This window comes from Mytilus edulis, chromosome 14 (assembly GCF_963676685.1).
Source record: "Mytilus edulis chromosome 14, xbMytEdul2.2, whole genome shotgun sequence".
Taxonomy (NCBI): domain Eukaryota; kingdom Metazoa; phylum Mollusca; class Bivalvia; order Mytilida; family Mytilidae; genus Mytilus; species Mytilus edulis.
The window spans coordinates 1,023,122-1,050,615 of NC_092357.1; the positions used below are offsets into that span (position 1 = coordinate 1,023,122).

At 32.7% G+C, this 27,494-nt stretch overlaps 1 protein-coding gene across 1 annotated transcript in view; it reads left to right on the top strand.

Annotated features, from left to right (window-relative positions):
• The first annotated feature begins 649 nt into the window (after positions 1 to 649).
• Positions 650 to 27,494, top strand: part of LOC139503351 (26S proteasome non-ATPase regulatory subunit 10-like) — a 38,888-nt gene continuing 12,043 nt past the window's right edge. Inside the window, exons 1-6 of the mRNA XM_071293123.1 lie at positions 650 to 679; positions 1,622 to 1,708; positions 13,800 to 13,901; positions 14,600 to 14,698; positions 16,047 to 16,145; positions 16,997 to 17,068. Of these exons, the coding sequence (XP_071149224.1) occupies positions 650 to 679; positions 1,622 to 1,708; positions 13,800 to 13,901; positions 14,600 to 14,698; positions 16,047 to 16,145; positions 16,997 to 17,068 (489 nt within the window). The remainder of the gene's footprint in view (positions 680 to 1,621; positions 1,709 to 13,799; positions 13,902 to 14,599; positions 14,699 to 16,046; positions 16,146 to 16,996; positions 17,069 to 27,494) is intronic.

Consider the following 27,494-nt stretch of genomic DNA (forward strand, 5'->3'; position numbering starts at 1 on the left):
TAAAGTTTGGTGTTTTGTTTGTCCATACTGTAAATATACATATTGTTTGTATTGATTAATATATTTCTATGGTTATTTAAATTTCCTTGTATTTCAATTTTCAGAGGCTACTTTTGTGCGTATTTTGGCAAAAATGTGTGAGGATTGTTTCCATGGCAACCAAGCATCTTATTTTCATACCATACCTTCTTCATAAACAAAATATAAAGACATTTGAATCGCCCATCAACAGGATCTTGCATGATTCTTACAAAAACCGGTACTTTAAAATCAAGTTACGTCTAAATTCTATTTATTATTTTTGTCAAGGATTACTAAACGATTCTTTGACTGTTTTACAGTAACTTATAATAACTTTATTATCATATCGAAAAAGGTTTTAACAATAAAACGTGCTGTTGATCAACAGTTAAAAACCAAAACCTAACAAATTTTCTAATATCTATTTATCTTCTAATACAACAAAACATACACGACAATAAACATTGTATTTTATGATGATCATACTATTACCATTGCCTTTTTATTGTCCGCACTGATATATCTGTTACATATTTATCATCATTTAAAATAGATGTTATGGGTGAAATCGAAGAAAAATGATTATCGTAAGTAAACATCAACTTCTTCTTTCTTTTCAGAAATTATCATGGCAACATACAGGAGAAAGTTTGGCCAGGTAAAATATATATATACATAGATATATATGTGTTGTTTAACGATTTTCGTTATTATTTATGTTAACAGGAAACATCATTTTAGAGATAAGAGCACGCAATGTTTCAAAAAATGCTCCGTGTTGTAAAATATAAAAGTCACAACAGTAAACATTCACAATAGGCGGGACCGAAACGATGATCTGTATTTATGACTTCTTGACAGCTAAGAAAACGATCAACATGTGATTGGCGAATCATGTCCGTACGTTTGCTTGTACACACATATGAGTAAATTGAAGTTTGATTTCGTGTTGAAAAAAAAACCAAAAAAGCAACAAAGAAACATTATATACAGTTGCCTTTTTTCTATGTAAAACTTTGTTTCGTTTTTGATTATGTGTCACTTATGACTTCATTTAATGAATATAATACATATGGCCATGAATTTCCAAACCAAAGAAGACTGCACTTTACTTTAAAATGAAAGTTTAAATGGAACAGTCTCAAACGTGTTTGTTCCCTAAATATGCAATCATGCGCAGGAAGAAATCGCCTTAAACCAGTCACAGCCTGCTTCCCAAAAAGGTTTATTTGTATTTCCATCACTCAAATGTGTCCAACAGTTTATATCGTCAACCGTAATATATAAAAACTTAATTAAAAATTGAGTTTGTCAGGTGTGGTCCCAATAACGCCTTAGCCGGTTATAAAAGATCGTACGTTACTAATTAACAAAATAAATATCTTCGTAAAATTGCTGATACAAAACATGGAATCCGGTTGTAGTTGTAAAATCTCGGGCAGTCGAATAAACCACTGAAACAAATTATTATTTGTATCGTTCATGTACAAGTAAGGAAATACCTGATACCTTTTAATAAGTGCTGTGTATTAATTTCTTGATTGTGTTTATTGATTGTATATATAGTTTTATATACGAACAGTTGTTTTCTGTTATACAGGATATACTAAATGCTGCTAGTCGGGGAGACACGGAAGAAATAAAGAGATGTTTAGAGGGAGGATCAAATTTTAACTACCAAGACCATGTGAGATACGTGAATAGCATAAAAATACACGTTTGTGTGATTTTTCTCTATCATATGTCATACAGTACTACAGTACAAACCTCTTTCTCTATCATATGTCGTATCATCCCGTGAAACCCATATCAGCCCAAGGGATGATATTGGTCGAGGGTGAAACGGCATGTGATACGGATTTTGACATATTTCTATGTTAACCCTATACGATATGAAAATAAGTAGATTGTCAATGGACAACTATCCACAAAAGTCCAAATTTAAAAGTCAATATCATAAAAGAAAAGCATCTTATTATATCATCATGCATAGATCTATAAATGTTTTACGTTTCCTTGTATCAGGTGGATCAAACCAGTGTTCACAATGAAAATTGTCAATCATATTTTTGGTCGCAATGACACACTCCACTTTTATTGTTTTAATCAGATACTTTCCTTATTCGCTTCCCTTTTAAAAACGCAGGTCAAAAAGTAAGACATAACTTAAAGTTTGCCAACATCACCGACTAATTAGTAATATAGCGTCCCTGTATACTGGGCGATTTTTTTTAAAATTACAATCCTTTTTTTTGAACTAAGTAAATAGATTCTGTTTTTATTTATAAGTCTTTAGTAGTGTTTGGAACTGCCCGGTAACTGCGGGTGTGTGTCCTATAGTCAAAATATCGACATGCATGTCAAACTGAACAATTTACGGTCCTCCACAAAGCATGCAGTATTGAAGGGTAATATCATAGACCGATATAAGGTCGGAATACCACGTCCCGGTTACGATTGGTCAATTTTCATCTACATGAAAAAGTGAAAACAGCAAATTATTGAAGTGTCCTTTTATTTCTGCGTAAAATAAATAATCAATTTAGTGAAATGTGTTGCTGGATTCGTTGGCCTATTATAATGACACTTTCTTCAGGAATAAAGATTTTAAGCTGATATCATTATAATGAAAATAGAGTGCGAACGGACTTTAGGGGCGAACGTGTATGATCAGAATGTGTGTTTGGAAGCGAACGCATCAGATACCGTCGATGTCGTACATGTCAGTATCTATATTTCCCTTTTTATAATGTTATGCTTTTAAAATCGTGTATATTATGTGAAAAATGAAGAAAGCACTGTATATTTCTGACCGTACGTATTTTCTGTTTTGTAGAATGTTTTGCATCGCTTGTTTACACCGTAAAGGGTGCTTTCATACACGCTTGCGTTCCAAGGTCGCCAAAGCTATTTTTAAGAAGACCCTAAAAAGCGACCGTTTCCAAGGCACTCGTCGTAAAATGCGTAAAAATATGCCGAGCCACTTTAAGTGCGTTTTTGATCACGCCAAAGTGCGATGGTGTCATTGTGACGCTATCTTGTTGATAGCTACGCCGAAGTGCGATGGTGGTAACGCTGATGTGTGATGGTTTACACAAAAAACTCATTTGCTAAGCTTTTTTGTCGATGTATACAGTTGGAAAGCAAGTTCTTGGAAACGTCCGTTGTCGTCAAGGTCTATCAGCAACAATAGCAGGGGAAATTAATTAGGTGGCACTAACGTCAAAAAGTCCGCCAAATCAATCGGCTAAAAGATTGACGTGTAAAGTATTTTCTTCAACTTGTCATGCTTTTATTATAATTAAATTTTAAAGTTTGTAGGTTTTTTGACCAATATAATTTCTTTACTACATACACACATTATAAAATATAGCTTGTTATTGCTATTCCTTTATCCTGTCCGTTCTAATAAAAAATAGCCATCTTTCTTGTTCTCCAAAAAAATCGATTTTTCCTAACTTGACGTTTGCGTATCCAAATAAGGAAAAGAACGGTTACAATTTTAAATGAAACCGGGAAACCTATTTCAAATTTCTACTCATTTTTGAAGCCATCATTTTTACTATTATACATCAATTTTAGTGACCACCAGCCATGTCAATTTGTATCTGGTTCTAGCTGCGTTTCTACTTCAAAACAATGAAGTTTAGTTTCTTTTATTGTACCTGTTTCAAAAATACTCTTAAATACTGAATTTATTAAAGATATGAATAAAATTTTTATTAAAAGTTGTGGTTTGTCACAATTCCATACGACACCTGTATTTTAAAGTAACTAAAACCCTTTTTGATCCCCTAAACAAATTGACGGTGACATTGTTTTCTTTTTCCAACATACGTCATGCAACGTTAAAAACAAAATATGTGTCAGGGTCATGTACATAGTAAATATTTACACATTGGAAAAGTGAAACAACAAACAAAGATCTTCTTTATTGCGTTTGAAACTATACGTCTCGGGAAATTCTGACAAATCTGACAAATTTTTGTTAGCCTATTGATGGACACAGGCACAAAAAAAGCAATAGAAATGCATTGCAAAGAGAATTTCTGGAGGATAAAACATACTAAAAAAGGAAATGATGGTCAGTTAATTGTATTTATATTTTATAAGTTAAAATCTTGCTTAAATTATTTTCTCTTTACTAAGTAAGCTACAATAATAAGAGCAAAAACTAGCTTATTAAGTCAAAAGATATGTTCTTACAAAATTGAATTTATTTGGCAAATTCTTGTCATATTTCATCATCATTGAACATTATTAAAGTGAAATACACAAGATTTGTCCCACCAATTTCATTTCATTTCTGAGATTAATATCCAATTGTTCCAGTAAAATATATATACAATACAGCAGCTGGTACAGCTACCGGAAGTGAAGAAGCTCCATTCTTTTTCCAAAAAATTACTTTCATAATCTATATAATGAGAAATACGACAAAGGGCTACTGTGCAAGCTAATTTAATAAATTAGTTCTATAATGATAATGATTTTGGAATTCAAAATTGTGTCACTTTCACTTATAATTTTAAGCATTTATTTTTTATAGAATTTTCTGTCAATAGTTTTGGTATAAAATTTGTAGGATATTTTCTAGGCAGTATTTTACTGTTCAACAAAGAAACAGTTACATATGCTTCAGTTTAAAGGCTCTCTTTTTTCGAAGAAAGTTATTGTCACTCTTGGTCCCACTTTATAGAATATAAAATATAAATGATCAGTACTATTATTCTATCAATTTTCAGAAAGATTATTCGAATTGTATAAGATATGTTTTATTGCATTAAATATTATCAGAAGTGTTTAAAAAAATTCTACTAGATGTGATCCCATATACAATTATAAATATTGCAAAGTATATTTCATCAGCCAGATCTAATAGCTAGGTTTTTGGTTTTATATGTAGATGCAATTATCCACATTTCTGAATTGTTTTTTTTTACTAATATTTTGTCTTTTAATTATAACATTTAGTTCTTCTCTGAAAAATAGGGAAGTATCTCCTCTTTATATTATCAAAGCATTGTTGTAAATCGAGTTTCGTTTATTTTCTTTCTAATTTTTGTAAACTGAACTCCTTTTTATCATTTTTATGCATTTTGCTTGGTTTTTATATTTGACTGGTGATATTAAGGGGAGATAACCACTTACACAAATCGGCATAAAAACCACCGCTTCGTATCGAAAATAACTTGACGTTTGCGTATCCAACATTCTATTGCCGAGATATTTATATCGAGTGTTTGTCTTAATGAGATGCTCTATTAAATTTAAATTCAGCCCATCATTTTTAGTTTCCTCGTAAATATTTAAATTTTTCGATCGGGAGACTCGACAATTTTCACCCAAACTCCAAGTTTGAAGATAAGATAAAGAATAAAGGATTTTGATTTGATGTGTAAGATTTGACGAGTAAAAACTATGTATATTCAAGATAAGTTGGGTCAATATTTTTTATTACGACAATAATATTTACTGAGTAAAAATGAGGTTTGTTTCGTCCGTTTTTTAAATGAATTTTAACGGTCACGTGAGACTATTAAACTACTAAACTTGAGGTCAAACCGTGACCTGCTTTCCAAATTTATAAGTCAATGCAAAATAGAGACTGAAATGGGGAATGTGTCAACAACTCGCCGAAAGAGTAAAAAAAACCCAAACTGAAGGCTACCAAAGGGTTGGTCTTCAATACTGCGAAAAAGCCCTTACCTGTAGACGGATTTCAGCTGGTCAAAAAACTTAAAAGTGTACTAGTTTAATGACAAACATGGGACCGGACAAAAGGAAACTGGAAATTACTAGGCAAGATAATAGCTGCTAAATCTCCAAGCAATCAACATGTGAAAACAAATGTTATACTGGCGAGTCCAAAATACATTTCTTTGATATAGTTATACATGATACTGGTTATCACTGTTAATCCACAGTGGCGGATCCAGCCATTTAAAAAAAGGGGGTGTTCCCAACCCAGAGTGAAAAGGAGGGGAGGGGGGTTCCAGCTATATGCTCCCATGCATATGCATTGATCAGCCAAAAAAGGGAGGTCCAACCCCCGGACCCCCTGGATCCGCCAATGAGCTAATATAACTATAAAGTTTTGAGCTCACATGTCGAAGATTACAGGAACATACTGCGTAAATATATGTGACGTCACGTATTTATGTAGAATATTGTAACTATGGTAATGTTTGTATTTGCATATAACATTGAAATATACAGTATTGGTTCCATTAGATTCAACGTAACCGAAATGCAACTCGAATTATAGAACTGAAAACCTAACATTGGTGCCGTGTTTAGGATGTCGAGGATTGTGGAAGCATTACGCGTAATCATGTGTGCCGCTGCGACTAACTATTTGACGTCGCATATATATTAGTCCGGCTCATTGGTGAAAAAAATGTCGGTTTGATGGATAAAAGCACCAAATTTTGCATGGAAGTAGTTCTAGGTATTTCAAAACATATAAGCTATGGACCCACCTTGCAATTTTAATATGGCGGCTTTTTTAAGATGCCCGCCATAAAATATCAAAATCTGCATAAATAACTAATATAAGGTCAGTTTCAGATTCAAATTTGGTGTGACAGTAGTGAGAGGTGTTTCAAACAGTAAAGACTATGAATACATCTAGCAATTTCAATATAGCAGGTTTTTTTTAAGTTGGCCGCGAAAAAAAATAAAAATCAGCAAATATCACTTATACGTGTTAAAATTTGGGATGTCAGTAGTCCTGGATCATTAGTACAATAATACCTATGGACAAAGTTTAACTTTCAAAATGGAGGTTTCTTCCAAGATGATCGCCGTATGATATTAAAATCATCACATATGCATTACATATAGTTACGACGAGTTTTGTCTTGACATATCATCAGTAACACTAAGTGTCCTTTGCTACATGCCACATTTCTATACATGTTATACTTAAGCAAGGCAACATTGGCTCTCTCAACATTAAAATATTTGCAAAGAAATTTTAGAAAATTGTTACTGTGATACCCATCTTGCAGAAATGTAGCCTATAACAGGAATGACGTGTAGACACTGGCGTTTTTTTTTCAATTATCTACACTAGAATGAAAGACTCAAACATCGCCTTTATGATTAAGTGAAAGAGGACATAGTAATAATCTTAACATAATTGAAATTATATGATGCTTGGCATGACCTCAGGGCATGCCATTAGCAATGCAGTAATTCATCTAGTCAAATATTATTTTGTTGATGCAATTAAACAGGGCAACTACAACATATTTGTATGACTATGGAACTATGAATAAGCTGCACATACAGATAGTTCACACAGACATGATGTAGTCATGATGTCGTTTATGTACAAGTTTGATCCAATTATTCAGTTACTGAACTAGAAGATTGAATATTTACCATGTGTAACCCTGTCTCGAATTCTGATGTTTTTACAACACCAGCCATGGACTTAATTGCCAACAACTACAGATAGAGAATCGGTTCACACACGTAGGACTAACATTGCCTTATTTCAGCATTTTTTTCAGTCGAACTTGAATAGTTCGTCTTAACGAAATGGTTCGAAATGTTTGTATTTCTCTTGTATTATCTGATACTTTGACCAATATATAAGGTGCCAGCACAACTTATTGTACTAATGCTATGGCATATTAACAAGAAATATTAGTATAGACTAAGAATTATCCTAGCACTAACCAAATATAACAATGCGATTCATACTTACATCTAGTCAACAACATGATAATAAAGATGGGTTGAAGCAGATGACAATGAAAATATTAAGTATGTCTTGCCATCATTCCACGCATTTAAGCCTACAAGACAAATGACCATCCGCATTGAATAATGTTTCAGTAAGAGGTCAAATATGTCACTACGAATCGACATTCTCTAAGTACAATCCAGCAATGTGTCAATTGTTTTCCTTGACATGTATCAATTATTAATTGTGATCAATCTTCCTTTGTTAGTGCTGATGCCAAATTGGATGTTATAAGATTCAGATAATGTCCTTCTAATGTATAAAGGTGTTATTATGCTGCTTATTCTGTGGTTCGTAGCATTTTTATCCGATTTATCATAGTGTATGTGTGCTATAGTATGTCATGTACCATTATCTATACAGTTCTAGTGTTGTAAACGTTACTTGAAAATGGTATATGTAGATCAAGCAATGAACATAATTAAACACTTGTAAGATAAGAAGGCTTGGCTATGGTGTTGAATGTTATTAATAATACCGTACAAATGCAGAACATGCATAGGAAGTGAATATATACCCTATTGGATACTAATCAGAAAGGTATCAGCATTTTGAATGAGCTCATACAATATGATTGAAAGATACTCCAGCGGTGTATAAAAATGTGGGAGGATTATGATTTTATGTAAATTTCTTTTTTCAAATGTGGTGAAGAGTTGTGCATAGACTAAATGGGTTAAACTTGGCAAACATTTTTAAAACTGCTGTGCAAATATGTTGTTGCTTAAGTTTTAAAGAAGATGAGGAAGACACCATGAGCAACTTGAACCCTTTCATAGAACTGGGGGATGATCTAAGGTGTTCAAGGAGGGTCGATCAGCAAGTGTTATTGGTTAAATAGCTTAATGAGTCATATTCAGTATAATCAAATTAGAAACATGTTGGTATATATTAAGTATACCAACATCTTTTTTAATTTTGTTATCTTATATTTGACCAAAGGTTAAAGTTTGAAATGAAATCGGGTTTGCCATTTCTGTATGATGTATACTACTGCTTTAAAAACTCATTTGTAAACAACATAAATATGAAAATAAACAAGGATCAAATCACACAGCATTGACAAATGTATTTGGGAAAAAAAACGTGTACTATGAATCGGACAAGGAGAGGTAAAACATGCGGTATGGGCTTTACTCATAGTTGAAGGCCGTTGGTGACTTATAGCTGTTAATTTTTTGACATTTGGTCTCTTGTCTAGATTTGTCTCATAAGCAATCAAACCAATTCGTCTTTATTTAAAATCATCTTTTGTGATTTAGATGGTACACAGTCAAACAAATAATAAAGGCGTCATGAAAACGTCTGAATGTTTCCATTTATTAGATATTTGATTAAAATATCAAAACACGATCCTTAGAACGTAGTATCAACTGCAAATATCAATTCGAGGAATGAAATGAATATCAACTGAGCCATATGTTAGTTATTTTTTTTTAACATTTTTGGCGGACATTTTGAAATGTCTGCCTTTTTTTTGTAAAGTTTTAAATTCCGCCATGACTTACTGTAATCATTGAATTACATTTGTTATGCTTTAAAAATATTAGATTTGACTATTATTTGCTGTAATTTAAAACTGGTAACTGATATTTTGACTGATTGGCAGCCATCTTTAAAATGGCCGCCATATTGGATTTTTCCGTGTGGGTCCATAGCTTAAATTGACTACCATATATAGATCTACCATTGTGCAAAGTGTCATGTTTTTATCATCAAACCCACCATTCTTTGGAAAAAATGCACGAATCAGCTGAATTATATGTGAAATGTCGTAACTATGTTTCTGCTTGTTTAGAAAATAATATTGAACTGTACATAATTATATCCCTTAAAATCAACCTCCCCTTATAACAAAATAAAATTAACAACCAAAAGTGATCATTAACAGTTTTCAAACAAAGAAGAAGTATATAGTAACGTAAGCATCTAATAAGAATTGCAACTTAATAGTTAACAGATGCACCCTGGTGTTTTTCAAGACTTTAGAGTTACATGTAGTTCATTGAGTTATAAATAATGCATATTTTAAGGTTACACCGAGGGGTGACATGATTGATCAAATGAAAGACTGACACCCCGATGTCTGCTCTACGACAAGAAAAACCTTAACATATGCATTATCTTACTTGTATACCGTCAAAAGAATATTATTTTTGATATAAATTTGCAAGATTTAGTATCCTTTTTTACCGACAACACTAAAGTGGAATATTTCTTTCTTATGCGTTCAGGTTTTAATACGCCCTACGGCTCATGTAGAACTCACTAATTAATTTAGATATAAACCTTTTAAAATTTATCATCCATACACAATAAAAATATTACTGTAACTGCATGAAGTAAGACACAACTGTATTGTTACCATCCGATAACGGTATATGACAAATACAAGACACATTGTAAGTAATTTATTGTACCATTTAGATTATGGAAAAAGGGGGAGGGCGTATGTTTTTTATGTTGTTTTTTTTCTATTTGTTATGTCATTTCTATCGCAAAAAAGCGGTTATTTTTTAACAATTTTAATTGAATCGAATCAAAAATTCAGAAAGATTGTCTTTTGAATAGCAATACAGTTTTATTAATAAGTAATCAGGATATAATAATATACACTCCGCACCCGACCTTTATGTGAGTTACGTTTATGTTATTAATAGAAAATGAGATTATCTTATTAGTTGGACATTTGATAGAGTAAAAGGTATACATAAATTTAAAAAAGCTAAGAACTGACACGAAGACGAATATAAGTACATGTAGGTCAAAGTATGATTTCCTATTCAGTGTGTATCGTCCTGAACATGCATGAAATATTTGCCACTAGACTTTAAGCAAGCAACCAAAAATCCATCAACTTATTCAGTGTGACTCAATAAGATTTTCAAAATCTTACACACGAATATGTTAAATCTGGCTTTCATTTATGAAAGTCTACATTAAAATTCATCTCACGTATATGAAAATGTTTCTTTTTTGTAGCGATAAATTAACAATACTTCACGTTATTTGTTTATAAAATTAAATGCAGACAATGACAGTTTCTCTTACACCTATCATCGATTGAACCTTAAATATTTTTTTTTCAAATCGGCAACAAAAAACTTTTCAAGGACGAAAATTACCTCACACAGGTCATTATTTTATGCCTCGGAGCATATTTCATGTATTCCATTGAAGCATGGTATTGTCCGGGTTGATTCTGAAAAAGAATGACCTATCGTTCTGAAAGAAAATAACTCTATATAGGTATAGAACTTATAATACCGTCTTCAGGTTGTGTGAAATAACTGATATAAGAACTTATAAATGTTCCCATGAATGGGGCAGTTTATCTGTATTTATAAATTTAACCTGGCCGTCTGGAGGTTTTTATGTTCTCTCTCGCTTAGATTTATCAGATTAATCTACTGTGTTATCTTTCAGTTTACTTTTGTCATTCATTAGGAGTTGTTTTAAAATTATATTTAACAACTTAGTATCAGGCTTTTCAGTGAGAATTGAAAAGTGTCACAACTTCCTACTAACTTCATCATTGTCAGATTGGGACCTATGTGTTTAGTTTTCGCCTGATCAAAATTTCAGCCGGACTGTAGCCGTTGTCAAGCGATGTTGTTCTAAAATAAATAGTTATATTTGTCGTCCGATCTTTTAGCATTTGTTTACATTAGGTAGGGGAAGATGTGATATGTGTGCCAATGAGACAACTCTCCATTCAAATAAAATAAACCTTAATAGGTCAATGTACGGCCTTCAACACGGAGCAATCTATGATGAATTATCTAAAGCTAGTCATCATTTCAGTTAAATCATGTATATCTATTGTATAGTCATTTTATAAAAATCTGTGTATTATTCTTGATTCTAATGATGTTTTTGTCCCAGGGTTGGATGGAGAGTTGTCTCATTGGCACTCATACCACATCGTCGTATATGTATGACAGTATCTTTATAATCATGAAAGCATATGCATCAAACAGATAAAGAGTGCCTTTCAATTTATAAAACAAGCTAATGGTTTTGAAAAAAAAAACAATGGATAACGCTATGTAGTTTAATTACGATTATAGGGATTACACCACTGTCCAAGGTTATGGGAGGGTTGAGCGCATGTTTAAACATATCTAACCATGCCACATTTTTTATTCTTTGTTCTCTCTTTTTTGTAACCGTACGGTTGCTTATAAATGTTTCCATTTACTTCATATGAATATAGGTTGATAGTTGTCTCGTTTGTAATCAAACCAAATCTCCTTTTAAAACTGTTCTACAAACTAACAGCATAGTATAGTCACGATACTGTTGTCAGGTCATTAAAGATTGTATATTTTGGCATTAATATTGATTCACTTACAGGGTCTTTGCATCGGAACTAAACACATTTATTCAAAAAACAGTTGTTGGCATGACACGGGTTATGTTCTTGTATATATGTTATGATGGTATGATACTAAACCCTTAACGGGAAGGATTGTGCCTGATGTTCATATGATGAAATCATAATCTTTCAGTCAGTTTAATTGAAGTCTGGAGCTGGCATGTCAGTTAACTGCTAGTAGTCTGTTGTTATTTATGTATTATTGTCATTTTGTTTATTTTCTTTTGTTACATCTTCTGACATCAGACTCGGACTTCTCTTGAACTGAATTTTAATGTGCGTATTGTTATGCGTTTACTTTTCTTCATTGGCTAGAGGTATAGGGGAGGGTTGAGATCTCACAAACATGTTTAACCCCGCCGCATTTTTGCGCCTGTCCCAAGTCAGGAGCCTCTGGCCTTTGTTAGTCTTGTATTATTTTAATTTTAGTTTCTTGTGTACAATTTGGAAATTAGTATGGCGTTCATTATCTCTGAACTAGAATATATATTTGTTTAGGGGCCAGCTGAAGGACGCCTCCGGGTGCAGGAATTTTTCGCTACATTGAAGACCTGTTGGTGAACTTCTGCTGTTGTTTTTTTCTATGGTCGGGTTGTTGTCTCTTTGGCACATTCCCCATTTCCATTCTCAATTTTAACATCAATGTCATCAATCAGTTTTTAACACAGCGAAAAGATACCGCACTTGAGTCAGGTTTCAGTTGTCCCCTAAACAATATTTTGTTAATGTATCTTCATTAAGTCAAACGCATCCGTGCACCATACAATATGTCGATGCTGTTTTCGTTCTTAATACAAAGGGACAGGTCAAACTTATAATCATATTGCTAATTCTGCAATTACAAAAACCAAATATACTGCATCATATGTACATGTCAAAGTAAACAAATTACGCTTGCTGTTGTATGTGTGGATACTCATTAGTAAAGTAGTAACAATTGAAGTTATAAACCACTGACCCTGGTTGAGCGCTTACTAAAATGATTAATCCCACCACATTCTTTGTTCTCATTGTTAAAGTAGTTATCAAGGGTACTAGAACTTAGTACACCAGACGCGCGTTTCGTCTACGTAAGACACACCAGTGACGCTCATATCAAAATATATATAAAGCCGAAAAAGTACAAAATTGAAAAGCATTGAGGATCAAAAATTCCAAAAAGTTGTGCCAAATACGACTACGGAAATCTATGCCTGGGATAAGAAAATCCTTAGTTTACCCAAAAATACAAAGTTTTGTAAACAGGAAATTTATAAAAAAAAATACACATTATTGATATCCATGTCAACACCGAAGTGTTGACTACTGGGCTGGTGATACCCTCGGGGACGAAAACGTCGACCTGGCATCAATCCAGTGGTGTAAATAGATATCAAAGGTACCAGGATTATAATTTAGTACGCTAGGCGCGCGTTTCGTCTACATATTATACTCATCAGTGACGCTGGAGATCTTACGATTGGTAATAAATGACAACCTAACCAAATCTCCTGTTTAATACTGCACTTGAAGATAACGACAATACTGTAATACATATCGGGTACCAGTTTGACTTTACGCTAAGTGCGAGTCTATGTTGTTTTACTTCCTTTAATGTTATAAGTTGTTTCCTGTTTTATTTCATATCATACTATATTTCTCTAGTTGAGTGGTGACACTGCACTTCACATTGCTGTAAATCATGGATACACAGAAATCGTCAAGTTGCTAATTGATGGTGGTATTAATCTCAATATTAAGAAACTGGTCAGTGAATTATAAGTTAAACTTAAAATTATATTGAATTATCTACAATGACAAAAACTAAATGTACTGCATCATATAGGATTTCAAACTAGACAACACTTGATGCAGTGTGTTTGGTTACTCTTTAGTAAAGTATCATTTAAGGTTCAAACATAAGTGATAAGTTGCAAATTGATATCTTCCATAACAAGCACTGCAGAATGGAGAACCATGGAAAATGTTGTTGACTTTATAATGTTCCAAATGTTGAGGTCACTATATATCGAAAAAAACCTAATATTATAACAATTCTAGTACTAAAGCTTACAAATAATGCAATTTAAATGTTCAAAATTCGTATATGCTTTGCATATTAGGGAAGACGTTGATTGGTCGAGATGACTTCCAGTAGTTGATCTTGCCGTTGGTTATGTTTCGATAGTCAACGTTGACCGAACATTTTTTCGTAACCAATGTGAACAAGATGACGGCGACAATAACACCGCCATTAACATAATTAATTTTCACTGCCCGTTAATCGTTAAATAACATTATACACAAACACATACACTTTCGTTTAAATGATAATAAGTTTTTTGCAGTTATTTTTTTTAATTACATTTTATTGACACGGTGTTGTTTTATTCTCTTATGTGACATCATCTGCTATCGTTATCATTCAATGATATGTTAAAACTTTTGTTTGTCATTATGTATAGGACGGTGAAACTGCACTTCACTATGCTGTACTACAAAGAAACCTGGAAATCACCGTGTTGCTTATTGATGCTGGTATTGATCTAAATGCACGGAACGAGGTTAGTAAATGATCGACAAAACTGACACAAAACTATGTACTACGTGTTTATATATGCAACGACAAATAACAATGCTTGTTAACATAGTTTAACGTTTGATTTATTTTTCAAATTGAATTGACCTCACCTTTTTTATATTAAGTTAGAGTTCTATATTTTATTACTATTTGTTAACTGCACCATATATACTTTGACAAAATTAATCGAGCCATATCGTGAGCATCTATTTTTTCATATACAAACACACGTTACACCGTTTGGCGCATCCCTGTTTGTTAAATGTTATGTCTGAGTGTTCCTGATGGAGGATATTCTAGAAAACGCTTCATCGACGGCGTCATCATCTTCTGTGTTATTGTCGTCATCATTCGAGAAAGTCGTATCAGTCTTTGGCATTGATAGTTGTTCATAGTTCACATGCTAATATAGTTTGCGATGCCTGTTTTATTATGCCTATTACTTCTATTTTATAAGACACTATATTTTTATATATTATTAAGGAAACATAATCTGGCATTGTTTTGAAAAAAATAACACAACGGACAGCAATATGTAGTGTTATTACTATTGTACAAGTAGGAATTATAGCTTCGACAATTGGCCAAAAAAAGAAATTTGAAGCATAATATGTCGGATTTAACATTTTAAATATAAATACTGTTGCTTTGTCATCAAAACGTTTGTATTCATAGATAAGCTATTCGTGTATCTGTAATATGAGGGTTTTTTTGTTAAAAGAGACAAGAGATGCATAAACAACACGTCAGTTATATATTTTCGTTTGGTGTTTTTCTCAAATCTGATGATTTAAGCCTTTTTGAATTTACTAGTAGGTTCATATAATGTGCTGTTAAACAACTGTCCCATGTTAAGGGAGGGTTGAGAGCATATAAATACGTTTAACCCCGACACGTGCTTTATGGTTTGTTTTCATTGTTAAAGGTCTTACGATTTCTTATAAATGTTTACATCCACTTCATTTAAACGTAGGTGGATAGGGGTCTCGATGTCAATCAAACCAAATCTCCTTTTATACTGTATTGTGAAATAACAATATCAATTTCACCATTGGGTCCTCAACACAGCGAGAAAAACTCCCGCAGCTGGAGTCGGGCTTTAGCTGATCCCTTAACAATAATCAATCTATGTATATCCATTAAGCTTAAATGTATCCATGCACCATGCAATATTAACTAATGACAAATTCGTATAATACTCTGATATCGGGTACCAGTTTCACTTTACGCTAAGTGCTAGTCTATGCTGTTTTACTTCCTTTAGTCCAATAGATTGCTTCCTGTTTTATTTCATATTATGTTAATATATAGTTATTTTGTTTTTTATCCAGTTTGATAACACTGCACTTCACATTGCTGTAGATCACAGAAACACAGAAATCGTCAAGTTGCTGATTGATGGGGACATTGATCTCAATATATTGGAATGGGTCAGTGGATTATAAGTTAAATTTACAATTATATTGAATTATCGGCAATACCAAAACATTCATTGACTGCATCATATGTGATGTCAAACTAGACGCAATTAGCTTTATAGTGTGTGTATGTATACTCTTTAATAAAGTAAGGTTGCAAAATTAGTGAAAAGTGACAAATTAGAATCTTCCATAACAAACATTGTAGATTGCAGAATATTGGAAAAGTTTGTTGACTTAAACAAAATTTCCTAAGGTTGTGGTCACAATATATCGAGAAAACACAAGGGCAAATTGTAACAGTTCTAGTGGTGAAGCTTACAATCAACGACAATTTAAATGAAATTAGATAATATCATATGACAAAAACCTAAAACATAAACAATATTCAACTGACATGTACTGAAAATTTAAACCAAATAAAGATTATATGAGAGCACACTGATATAAGTACTCGAAACTACTGAAATTGCACTGTTTTTTGTTATTTAACACAACATTTGATATGGTTTACATAGAATAACAGAAAACACGATTGCATAGAGTGAGCAAAACTACATATTGACGTTGGTTATGTATTGATAGTCAACGTTGACCGAACATCTTTTCGTAACCAATTTGAACAAGATGACGGCGACAATAACACCGCCATAAACATAATTTATTTTCACTGCACGTTAATCGTTAACTAATATAATACACACACACATACACATTCGTTTAAATGATAATACGTTTTTTTGCAGTTAATTTTTTTAATAACATTTTATTGACACGTTGTTGTTTTAATCTCTTATTTGATATAATCTGCTATCGTTATCATTCAATGATATGTTAAAACTATTGTATGTCATTATGTATAGGATGGTGAAACTGCACTTCGCGATGCTGCACGGGAAAGAAACCCGGAAATCACCATAAATACACAGAACAAGGTTAGTAAATGATCGACAAAACTGACACAAAACTATGTACTACGTGTATAACGACACATAACAATGGTTGTTAACATAGTAAAACGCTTGAATTCTTCAAATTGAATTGACCTCATCCTTTTATATTAATTAAGAGTTCTGTATTTTCTTACTACTTATTAACTGCACAATATATACTTTGACAAAATTAATCGAGCTATATTGTGAGCATCTATTTTGTCATATTCAAACACACGTTACACCGTTTGACGCATCCATGTTTGTTAAATGTTATGTCTGAGTGTTGCGGATGGAGGACATTCTAGAAAACGCTTCATCGACGGCGTCATCATCTTCTGTGTTATAGTCATCATCATTCGGGAAAGTCGTATAAGCCTTTAGCTTTGATAGTTGTTCATAGTACTCATGCTAACATAGTTTTCGATGCCTGTTATATTGTGCCTATGCCTTCTATTTAATAAGACACCATTTTTTTATATATCCTTTCGGCAACATATATAATAATGTCATTTAACAGAATGATGGTGACGATAATTTTTCAAGCGTTCTTTATCACGTTTATTATGAAATGAAAAAAACACCAAGATAATATTTGAGGGGATCGGTCACCTATATTTATAATATGAGGAAGGCGTTACCTTAAATGCCAGCTTTATAACAAGACAATGTTCTATATATTGATTGGTTGTTGGTTGCTTAACGTCCAGTGGCACATATTTCATGCATGTCCTAGGCATGTACACCAACATATAGTTTGTGTCTAAAATAAAATAATACGTTCAGATGGAAAATGTTTAGGGAATGATCATTGAACTTCAAAAGGCAGGAGGGGGTATGGTATTTTTCTTTCTAATAAAAAAAATCCAATTCCAAAATTGATGAAAAAAATATCTGTTCAAGCATAGGACGAAAACAATATTTTAAATCAAGATCTTCACCAAAAACGATTATATTTTTTAGATATGCAAAATAAATTAAAACTTTTATATATCTAAAATCATTTAAAACTACCCAAACCGCACAGGTAAGTATGTACACACGGTCCTATAAAAAAGCGCCCGGGGATGAAAATAATAATATTTTAAAACAATAAATGTTTCCTAAATAAAAAAAAAATCATTGCTTGCTTTGTCTAAAGTGTGTAGATAGTGTTGTTGCACTTTTACATTTTAGTTTCAAAATTGTATATAAGTAAGCCGTAAATATAAACAAGAGTATATCATGTATATAGAAGAATCATAAACGATATTGTCCTCGATCAAAACGTATATTTCGTTATTAAAAAGGAACAGTGCCCGAGGTCTTATATTCGCAACTGCATTTTGAACACTCTTCCCAGTTTTGTATTTTGTAAAACATCCTGGAATGTTCAATTTTATTTGGAAATTATTGGCAAAGTACTGAGTCTGGCAGAATTAACAACAGAAGCCAGTATCATCTTGTCTTGCAATTGGGAACTATATGTAAACTGCTGAAACTTGATAACAACATTAGAAGCCAAGATCAACAATATTTGAAACTACATCATTATGTATAGAATAATCAAAGTACATGCACTGTCAGAATCCATATGGGAATCAATCTACACTTGGTGTCTATATGCCATGTGTTGTCAGAATCCATGCTCTCAAGAAGCCAAAGATCAATTATAGTTTGGAACTGTATGCTTAACTGCTGGCAAAATCCATAACAAGAATACAAGATCACACAATGACCTACTTTATCTACCTGTCCCAATGATGAATACAAATTATTGAGTCGTGTAAAAACCTACTGACGAAGCATATTGATATATAGAAATAATGAAAAAATATATATAGAACTGCTCAGCTAAGGATTGTACATGTATAAATTTCAATATTTACTAGTATATTGAAATTAACAATGTTAATACATGTCTTATAAATTTGATCTCATATGATATGAGGAATAAAAATCAAAAATATTTCAATTTTTTTTTAAAGAGCTGTTTTAATTTAATTATTTTCTAAGCTGCCTGTAGTGAATTTTTCTGAAAACATGATTCATGATATGCAGTTGTCTTTAATACAGAAAGCAGCTAATGATATTTGGAAATATTGGAAATCATAATACAAAGTGGCAGTTGTGGTAAATGCACATGCTTTGTTTCATCTTTAACCTCTGACCTAAATGGCCACTTGAATTATTTGACATTATTTGGAATTTGTTGTCCATCCATATGTTATTCTGTTTCTATTTCAAAAGTTATATTTTCTGGATATAATGAGAAATAAACTAGTTTTGTTCAATGAGACAGTAACCAAACAAAACAACTTGTATCTCACTAACCATGCTACATATAACTGATAACATATTTACCTATAATAGTAAATTCTGAAATTATTACAATTTTCACGAAAGGACTAAATGTTTAGTTCAATTACTGTAATTACCAAAAATTCTGCATAAAGATCTTTAATATTCAGTTATCAGAATGCGAGTTGTATTATTGAGATAATAACCATTTCGCATTATTTGCATTAATTAAAACATCACAATAATTTCTGAATTTACAGTATCATAAAGATCCAGATTACTGATCATAAAATCAGATAAATATTGTTTTGTAAAATTAGATATCACTTAAATTGATACAGATTGTAACAAAGATCTCAACCTAATTTCAAATTCATAGATAAGTGATGAAGGATGAAGTTACCAGATTATAGATATTATTGTCAAAGTCAAGTTTGAAAGTTTGTGTTTTTCTAATACTAACAGTACATGTATATGCACTAGGAAAGCTATTTTTATATGCTACATAGTGCAATCAATAGGTCTACTATATTTGGTGTATTGGTGTAAATTTATGATTATTAAATGTATAAATTGAAATATTGAATAGGAGGATGTGATATGATTGTAAATGAGACACTCCACAAGAGACAAAAAAAAACAACACAGAAATAACTATAGGTCTACAAAACAGCCTTCAACAATGAATCAAACATATTCTGCATATACGGCCTTAAAATGATAAATGAACAATTTAAAACAATTCAAATAAGAAAACTAACCGTATAAATTATGTACAAAATAATGAATGAAAAACAAATATGCCTATATACTGTAGGGTATAGCTGTACGGTTGTTAATTTCTGTGTCATTTTTTTCTATTGCGGAGAGTTGTTTCATTGTCAATCATACCTCATTTTCTTTGTGTACGACTGCAAAAAAATATTCTAGGATCGTATAATGGTACATGTATGATGTCGTCATCGTTCTGAAAACACACACTGGTTTCCAGACAATAACTTTTGTTTAAGTGAAAAGTTCTTTTAGAACATTTTGCAGAAGGTTCAATAGTACAAAAAGAAGGTTGGGTTTGATTTTGTTGATGATAGTCAAATGCGTTTAGGAATTAGGGGCCAAAAAGAAGCATTTTTCTAGTTTCAGGATAATAACTTGTGATTAATTGTTTTGATTGCTCTGAAATTGTACAACAGTACTTAATACCACAAGTAGAAGGTTGGGATTCATTTTAGGGTTTATTGGGACAAAAACCAGCATTTGTCTAGTTTCTATGTACCACAATGTTCCATATAACAAATGAAAGACTGGGATTAAATTTGGGGTTAATTGCCTCAAACATGTAGGAATTAGGACCCGAAAAAGGTCCAAAAAAAGCATTTTTCTTGTTTTCAGACAATCATTTGTGTTTAAGTGTATAGATCTCTCTGGAAATGTGCTACAAAGGAAAGGCTGGATGAGGGGGAGGGGGGGATTGTGTTCACAATCTTTTAAGGGGATTAAAATTTCAAATTTTCTAAAAGTTTCAAGACGAAATCTTCAATTGCACACTGACAATATTGTGCGATAGATTTGTACATGTAAGATCTTTGACCACATTTATTTTGTGTCAGAAACCTATATTTTGTAAAAAATTTGATTACAATCCAAATTCAGATAGTATCCAGCTTAAATATTAAGTCCAAATTTTCACAAACTGTTCAGGGTTAGTCCTCTGCGGTTGTATCAGGCTGCACTCAGCGAAGCATGTTATTTGATACCCCATTTTCAATTACAAAGGTTGGAGAGATGTGTGAAATATACATATAAAAAAGGAAGATGTGGTATAATTTTTATGAGGCAACTCTCAACCAGAGACCGATTTACGTAGATGATAACAACTATAGGTCACCGTAGCGACTTCACCAATGATAAAAATCGATACGTCGTAGGCAGCTATGATAAAAGGCCCAGCAATTATGTTCTTTTGTATGTATTGCACATATTAACAATTTAATATGTGCATACTGAACTTTTACTGAAAAATATTTCAAGCATAATACGGATGAAAACATATAGATGATAAGTATCATGAAGTTATGCAAAGTATGAGAAGTTCGATATATGCACTACCATAAGAAAATGAATCGACAATGTATGCTTGGTATGTTCAAAATCACCCCTTTTTACACTACGAGGCTTCGTATTTATACATCCAGCTGTATGAAAAAAAGTAAATAGTTATCAAAAGTACCAGGATTATAATTTTATACGCCAGACGCGCGTTTCGTCTACATAAGACTCATCAGTGACGCTCAGATCGAACTAGTTAAAAAGCCAAATAAATACAAAGTTGAAGAGCATTGAGGATCCAAAATTCCAAAAAGTTGTGTCAAATAAGGCTAAGGTAATCTACTCCTGGGGTAAGAAAATCCTTAGTTTTTCGAAAAATTCAAAGTTTTGTAAACAGAAAATTTATAAAAATGACCATATAATTGATATTCATGTCAACACCGAAGTGCTGACTACTGGGCTGGTGATACCCTCGGGGACGAAACGTCCACCAGCAGTGGCATCGACCCAGTGGTGTAAATAGTTATCAAAAGTACCAGGATTATAATTTTATACGCCAGACGCGCGTTTCGTCTACATAAGACTCATCAGTGACGCTCAGATCGAACTAGTTAAAAAGCCAAATAAATACAAAGTTGAAGAGCATTGAGGATCCAAAATTCCAAAAAGTTGTGTCAAATAAGGCTAAGGTAATCTACTCCTGGGGTAAGAAAATCCTTAGTTTTTCGAAAAATTCAAAGTTTTGTAAACAGAAAATTTATAAAAATGACCATATAATTGATATTCATGTCAACACCGAAGTGCTGACTACTGGGCTGGTGATACCCTCGGGGACGAAACGTCCACCAGCAGTGGCATCGACCCAGTGGTGTAAATAGTTATCAAAAGTACCAGGATTATAATTTTATACGCCAGACGCGCGTTTCGTCTACATAAGACTCATCAGTGACGCTCAGATCGAACTAGTTAAAAAGCCAAATAAATACAAAGTTGAAGAGCATTGAGGATCCAAAATTCAAAAAAGTTGTGTCAAATAAGGCTAAGGTAATCTACTCCTGGGGTAAGAAAACACAAAAATACTGAATTCCGAGGAAAATTCAAAAAGGAAAGTCCAAAATCAAAAGGCAAAATCAAAAGTCCAAACACATCAAACGAATGGATAACAACTGTCATATTCCTGACTTGGTACAGGCATTTTCTAATGTAGAAAATGGTGGATTGAACCTGGCTTTATAGCTAGCTAAACATCTCACTTGTATGACAGTCGCATCAAATTCCATTACATTGTCAACGTTGCATGGACAAAACAAACATACTCAAAGAGTAAAAATGTCAAAAATAGGGGTACATCAGTCAATATTGTGTTATCATCTTAATATCACTATAAAAACAACAAATGTAACGAAGAAGCACAAGAAGGCATACATCAAATTTAACACACTCATTTTGCTTTTCTTGTACGACTTAATTTATCTATGTATAACCGTAAATGATAGAAGGTTTTCAATACTCGTGTCAAATTGCGCGTTTGAAATTCGCACAGGGAGACATAAAAATAATTTTGTCGTTCAAAGTATGACGGCATACATACATGCAGAGTCACGTAAAGTACATATAACAAAAAACAGACTAAACAGTAAAAGTAATAATAATAAATAAAATAATTGTGTTGAATACTCTGTCTAAGCAAGGGAACATCTGTCAGGTTTGTCATATGTCTATGTTTACCCTATACGATATGAAAATAAGAAGATTGTCAATGGACAACTATCCACAAAAGTTCAATATCATAAAAAAAACATCTTATTATATCATCATGCAAAGATCGATATTTTTTGTACGTTTCTTTGCATCAGGTGGATCAAACCAGTGTTCACAAAAAAAATAGTCATTTATATTTTTGGTCGCAATGACACTCCACTTTATTTTTTTTTAATCAAATACTCTCCATATTAGCTTCCCTTTTAAAAAACAACGCATGTTAAAAAGTAAGACAGAACTTAAAGTTTGCCAACAACACCGACTAATTAGTTATATAGCGGCCCTGTATACTGGGCGATTTTTAAAAATTACAATGCCAAACTTTTTACTGAACCTCAACTGTTCTAAAACTGAGCATGCAGTATTGAGGGATAATATCATAGACAGCTATAAGGTCGGCATACCACGTCGCGGTAACGTTTGGTCAATGTTAATCTACATGAAAAAGTGAAAAACAGCAACTATTGAAGTGTCCTTTTATTTCTGCGTAAAATAAATAATCAATTTAGTGAAATGTGTTGATGGATCCGTTGGTCTATTATCATGACACTTTCTTCAGGACTAAAGTTTTTAAGCTGATATTTCCTCTTTTTTTCAACAGAAAATTGCAAATTAACAAAATAACAATTAGCAAAATATGTAATAGGAAAATATCATATTAAATAGAAAACATTTACGCCGCACAGGTCTTATATAGGACTAGTGTACGGGAAACTCATAGACTTATGATACAATAAATTTTGTTCGATATGTTTGTGCCCATTATTTGATTAAATGAAAATGTTAGAACAAAGACGCTCATATTTTTCTATATGTTTTTTTTTTAATATCTGTCTGTCTCAATTTTTAAAAAGTGAGCGCTTATTCTTAATATACAAATTGACTGTCTTTTTTTGAAGTCCTGTAATTCTAAATGTTTTCCTTTTTTTTTCACATTCTCGGGAATACAATCCTAACAAAACTTAGAAATTAAGATCTTTGAAGTAAAAAAAAAGTAATTAATATGACAGTAACAAAATGTTATAAAACGCTGAAAGATAGCTTGAAAATAAACCCCGGTGCCTTTAAAGCATACTATACGGGTTTTATTTGTATTCGAAAGCCGTACGATTACTGTAAACATGCAGTTGTTTATATCGATAATCGCAATCATATGTTTACGGGTAAACATTGCGTCATTGCCAAAATATTTTTAAATTTCATTTCGTCGAGACTTTGGGTTTCCCCTGTGTTTATAGTTATACAATTTAAAAGTTTAAAACTAGTTAGAAGAGTAGTTGTATAACGAGTTCTTGTTTTGATTAAAAATGTATACTGGTAATATATGCACGTGAAATACTTTGGCGGTTTAAAAGGTTGGGTTCCATTAAATTATATAAAGAACATTTGTGGGTGTCATTTCATCGAAACTGTTCACAGTAACTACGACTGTTTGCAGTTTGTTCCTGACAATGTTATGTCAAACTCCGATCCAGATCTTGATGTTAGAGATCCGACATAATCTAGTGGTGTTAATACCGAATTATCGACAGACGGTGTTCGAAATTATCGAAGTTACTGCGAGCAACGAAACCTATATGTAGAGTTTTGTTTTATTTATTATACCAATGACTAGCAAAGAAATGTTTTAAATTCGGACGAGCATGGCGAGGGAGAATTTAATCATATATAAATCTTAAAGACATCATTATGCCGGTAGTTTAATAAAAAAAAGAGTGCGAACGGACTTGAGGGGCGAACGTGTATGATGAGAATGTGTCTTTTGAAGCGAACGCATCTGATACCGTCGACGTCGTACATGTCAGTATTTATATTTTCCTTTTTATAATGTTATGCTTTTAAAATCGTGTATATTCAAACTATTATGTGAAAAATAAAGAAAGCACTGTACATTTCTGACCGTACGTATTTTCTGTTTTTTAGAACGTTTTGCATTGCTTGTTTTCATCGTAAAGGCTGCTTTAATACACGCTCGCGTTCCAAGGTCGCCAAAGCTATTTTTGAGAAGACCCCGAAAACCGACCGTTTCCAAGGCACTCGTCGTAAGAAACATGCGTTAAAATATGCGCACTGTTTATGATCACGCCGTAGTGCGATGGTGCCATTGTGACGTTATCTTGATGATAGCTACGCTGAAGTACTATGGTGGTAACGCTGAAGTGCGATGGTCTACACAAAACTCATTTGCTAAGCTTTTTTGTCTATGTATAAGTCAATATAAATAGAGACTGAAATGGCCACCAAATGGTGGGTCTTCAAAACTGCGAAAAAGCCCTCACCTGTAGACGGACTTCAGCTGGTCAAAAAACTTAAAATTGTACTAGTTTAATGACAAACATGTAACCGGACAAAGGGAAACTGGAAATTACTAGGCAAGATAATAGCTGCTAAATCTCCAAGCAATCAACATGTGAAAACAAATGTTATACTTGCGAGTGCAAAATATATTTCTTTGATATAGTTATACATGATACTGGTTATGACTATTAATCCACAGGGGCGGATCCAGCCATTTTAAAAAGGGGGTGTTCCAACCTAGATTGAAAAGGGGGGAGGTTATAGCTATATGCTCCCATGCATATGCATTGATCAGTCAAAAAAAAAGCCGGAGTTTCAACCCCCGGACCCCCTGGATCCGCCAATGATCAAATATAACAATATACATGTTAACTGTAAAATTTTTAGCTCACATGTCGCATATTACAGTAACATACTGTGTAAATATATGTGACGTCACGTATTTATGTAGGATATCGTAACTATGGTAATGTTTGTATTTGAGTATAATATTGAAATATATAGTAGTGTATCCTTTAGAATCAACGTAATCGTAAAGCAACGCGAATTTTAGAACTGAAACCCTAACATTGGTGCCGTGTTTAGGATGTCGAGGATTGCGGAAGCATTACGTGTAATCATGTGTGCCGCTACCACTAACTATTTGACGTCCCATATATATTAGTCCGGTGAAAAAAAATGTGGGTTTGATTGATAATGGTTCTAGGTATTTCAAGACATATTAGCTATGGACCCACCTTGCAATTTCAATATAGCGGCTTTTTTTTAAGATGGCCATATAATATCAAATCATGCATAAATAACTTATATAAGGTCAGTTTCAGATCCTAATTTGGTGTGACAGTAGTGAGGGGTGTTTCACAAAGTATAGACTATGAATACATCTTGCAATTTCAATATGGCGTGTTTTTTTTAACATAGCCGCCATAAAAAAATAAAAATCAGCAAATATCACTTATACATGTTGAAATTTATAGTGTGAGTAGTCCGGGATCATTGGTACAATAATACCTATGGACAAATTTTAAATTTTAAAATGGCGGCTTTTTCCAAGATGGTCGCCATATTATATCAAAATCAACACATATACATTATATTTAGTTCCGAAGAGTTGTGTCTTGATATACCATCAGTAACACTAAGTGTCCTTTGCTACATGCTACATTTTTATACATGTTATACTTAAGCAAAGCAACATTGGCTCTCTCAACATTAAAATATTTGCAAAGAAATTATAGAAAATCGTTACTGTGATACCCTTCTTGAAGAAATGTAGCCTACAACAGGAATGACGTGTAGACACTGGCGTGTTTTTAAATATCTAAACTAGAATGAAAACTGCTCGACTCAAACATCTCCTTTATGATTAGGTGAAAGATGACATAGTACGTATTAATCTTAACATAATTGAAGTTATATGGTGCTTGGCATAACCACAGGCAATGCAGTAACTTCATCTAGTCAAATATTATTTTGTTGATGCAATTAAACAGGGTAACTACAACATATTTGTATGACTACGAAACATGAATAAGCTGCAAATACAGATAGTTTACACAGACATGATGTAGTCATGATGTCGTTTATGTACTAGTTTGATCCAACTATTCATTTATCTAAAGTTACTGAACTAGACGATTCCATCTATTCAATATTTACTATGTATAACCTGTCTCGAATTCTGGTGTTTTTACAACACCAGCCATGGACATAATTGCCAACAACTACAGCTAGAGAATCGGTACACAAACGTAGGACTTACTTTGCCTTATTTCAGCATTTTTTTCTGTCGAACTTGAATAATTCGTCTTTACCAAATGGTTCCAAATGTTTGTATTTCTCTTATATTGTCTGATACTTTGACCAATATATAAGGTACCATCACAACTGATTGTACTAATGCTTTGACACATTAACAAGAAATATTTGTATAGACTAAGAATTATCCTAGCACTAACCAAATATAACAATGCGATTCATACTTACATCTAGTCAACAAAATGATAACAAAGATGGGTTGAAGCAGATGACAATGAAAATATTA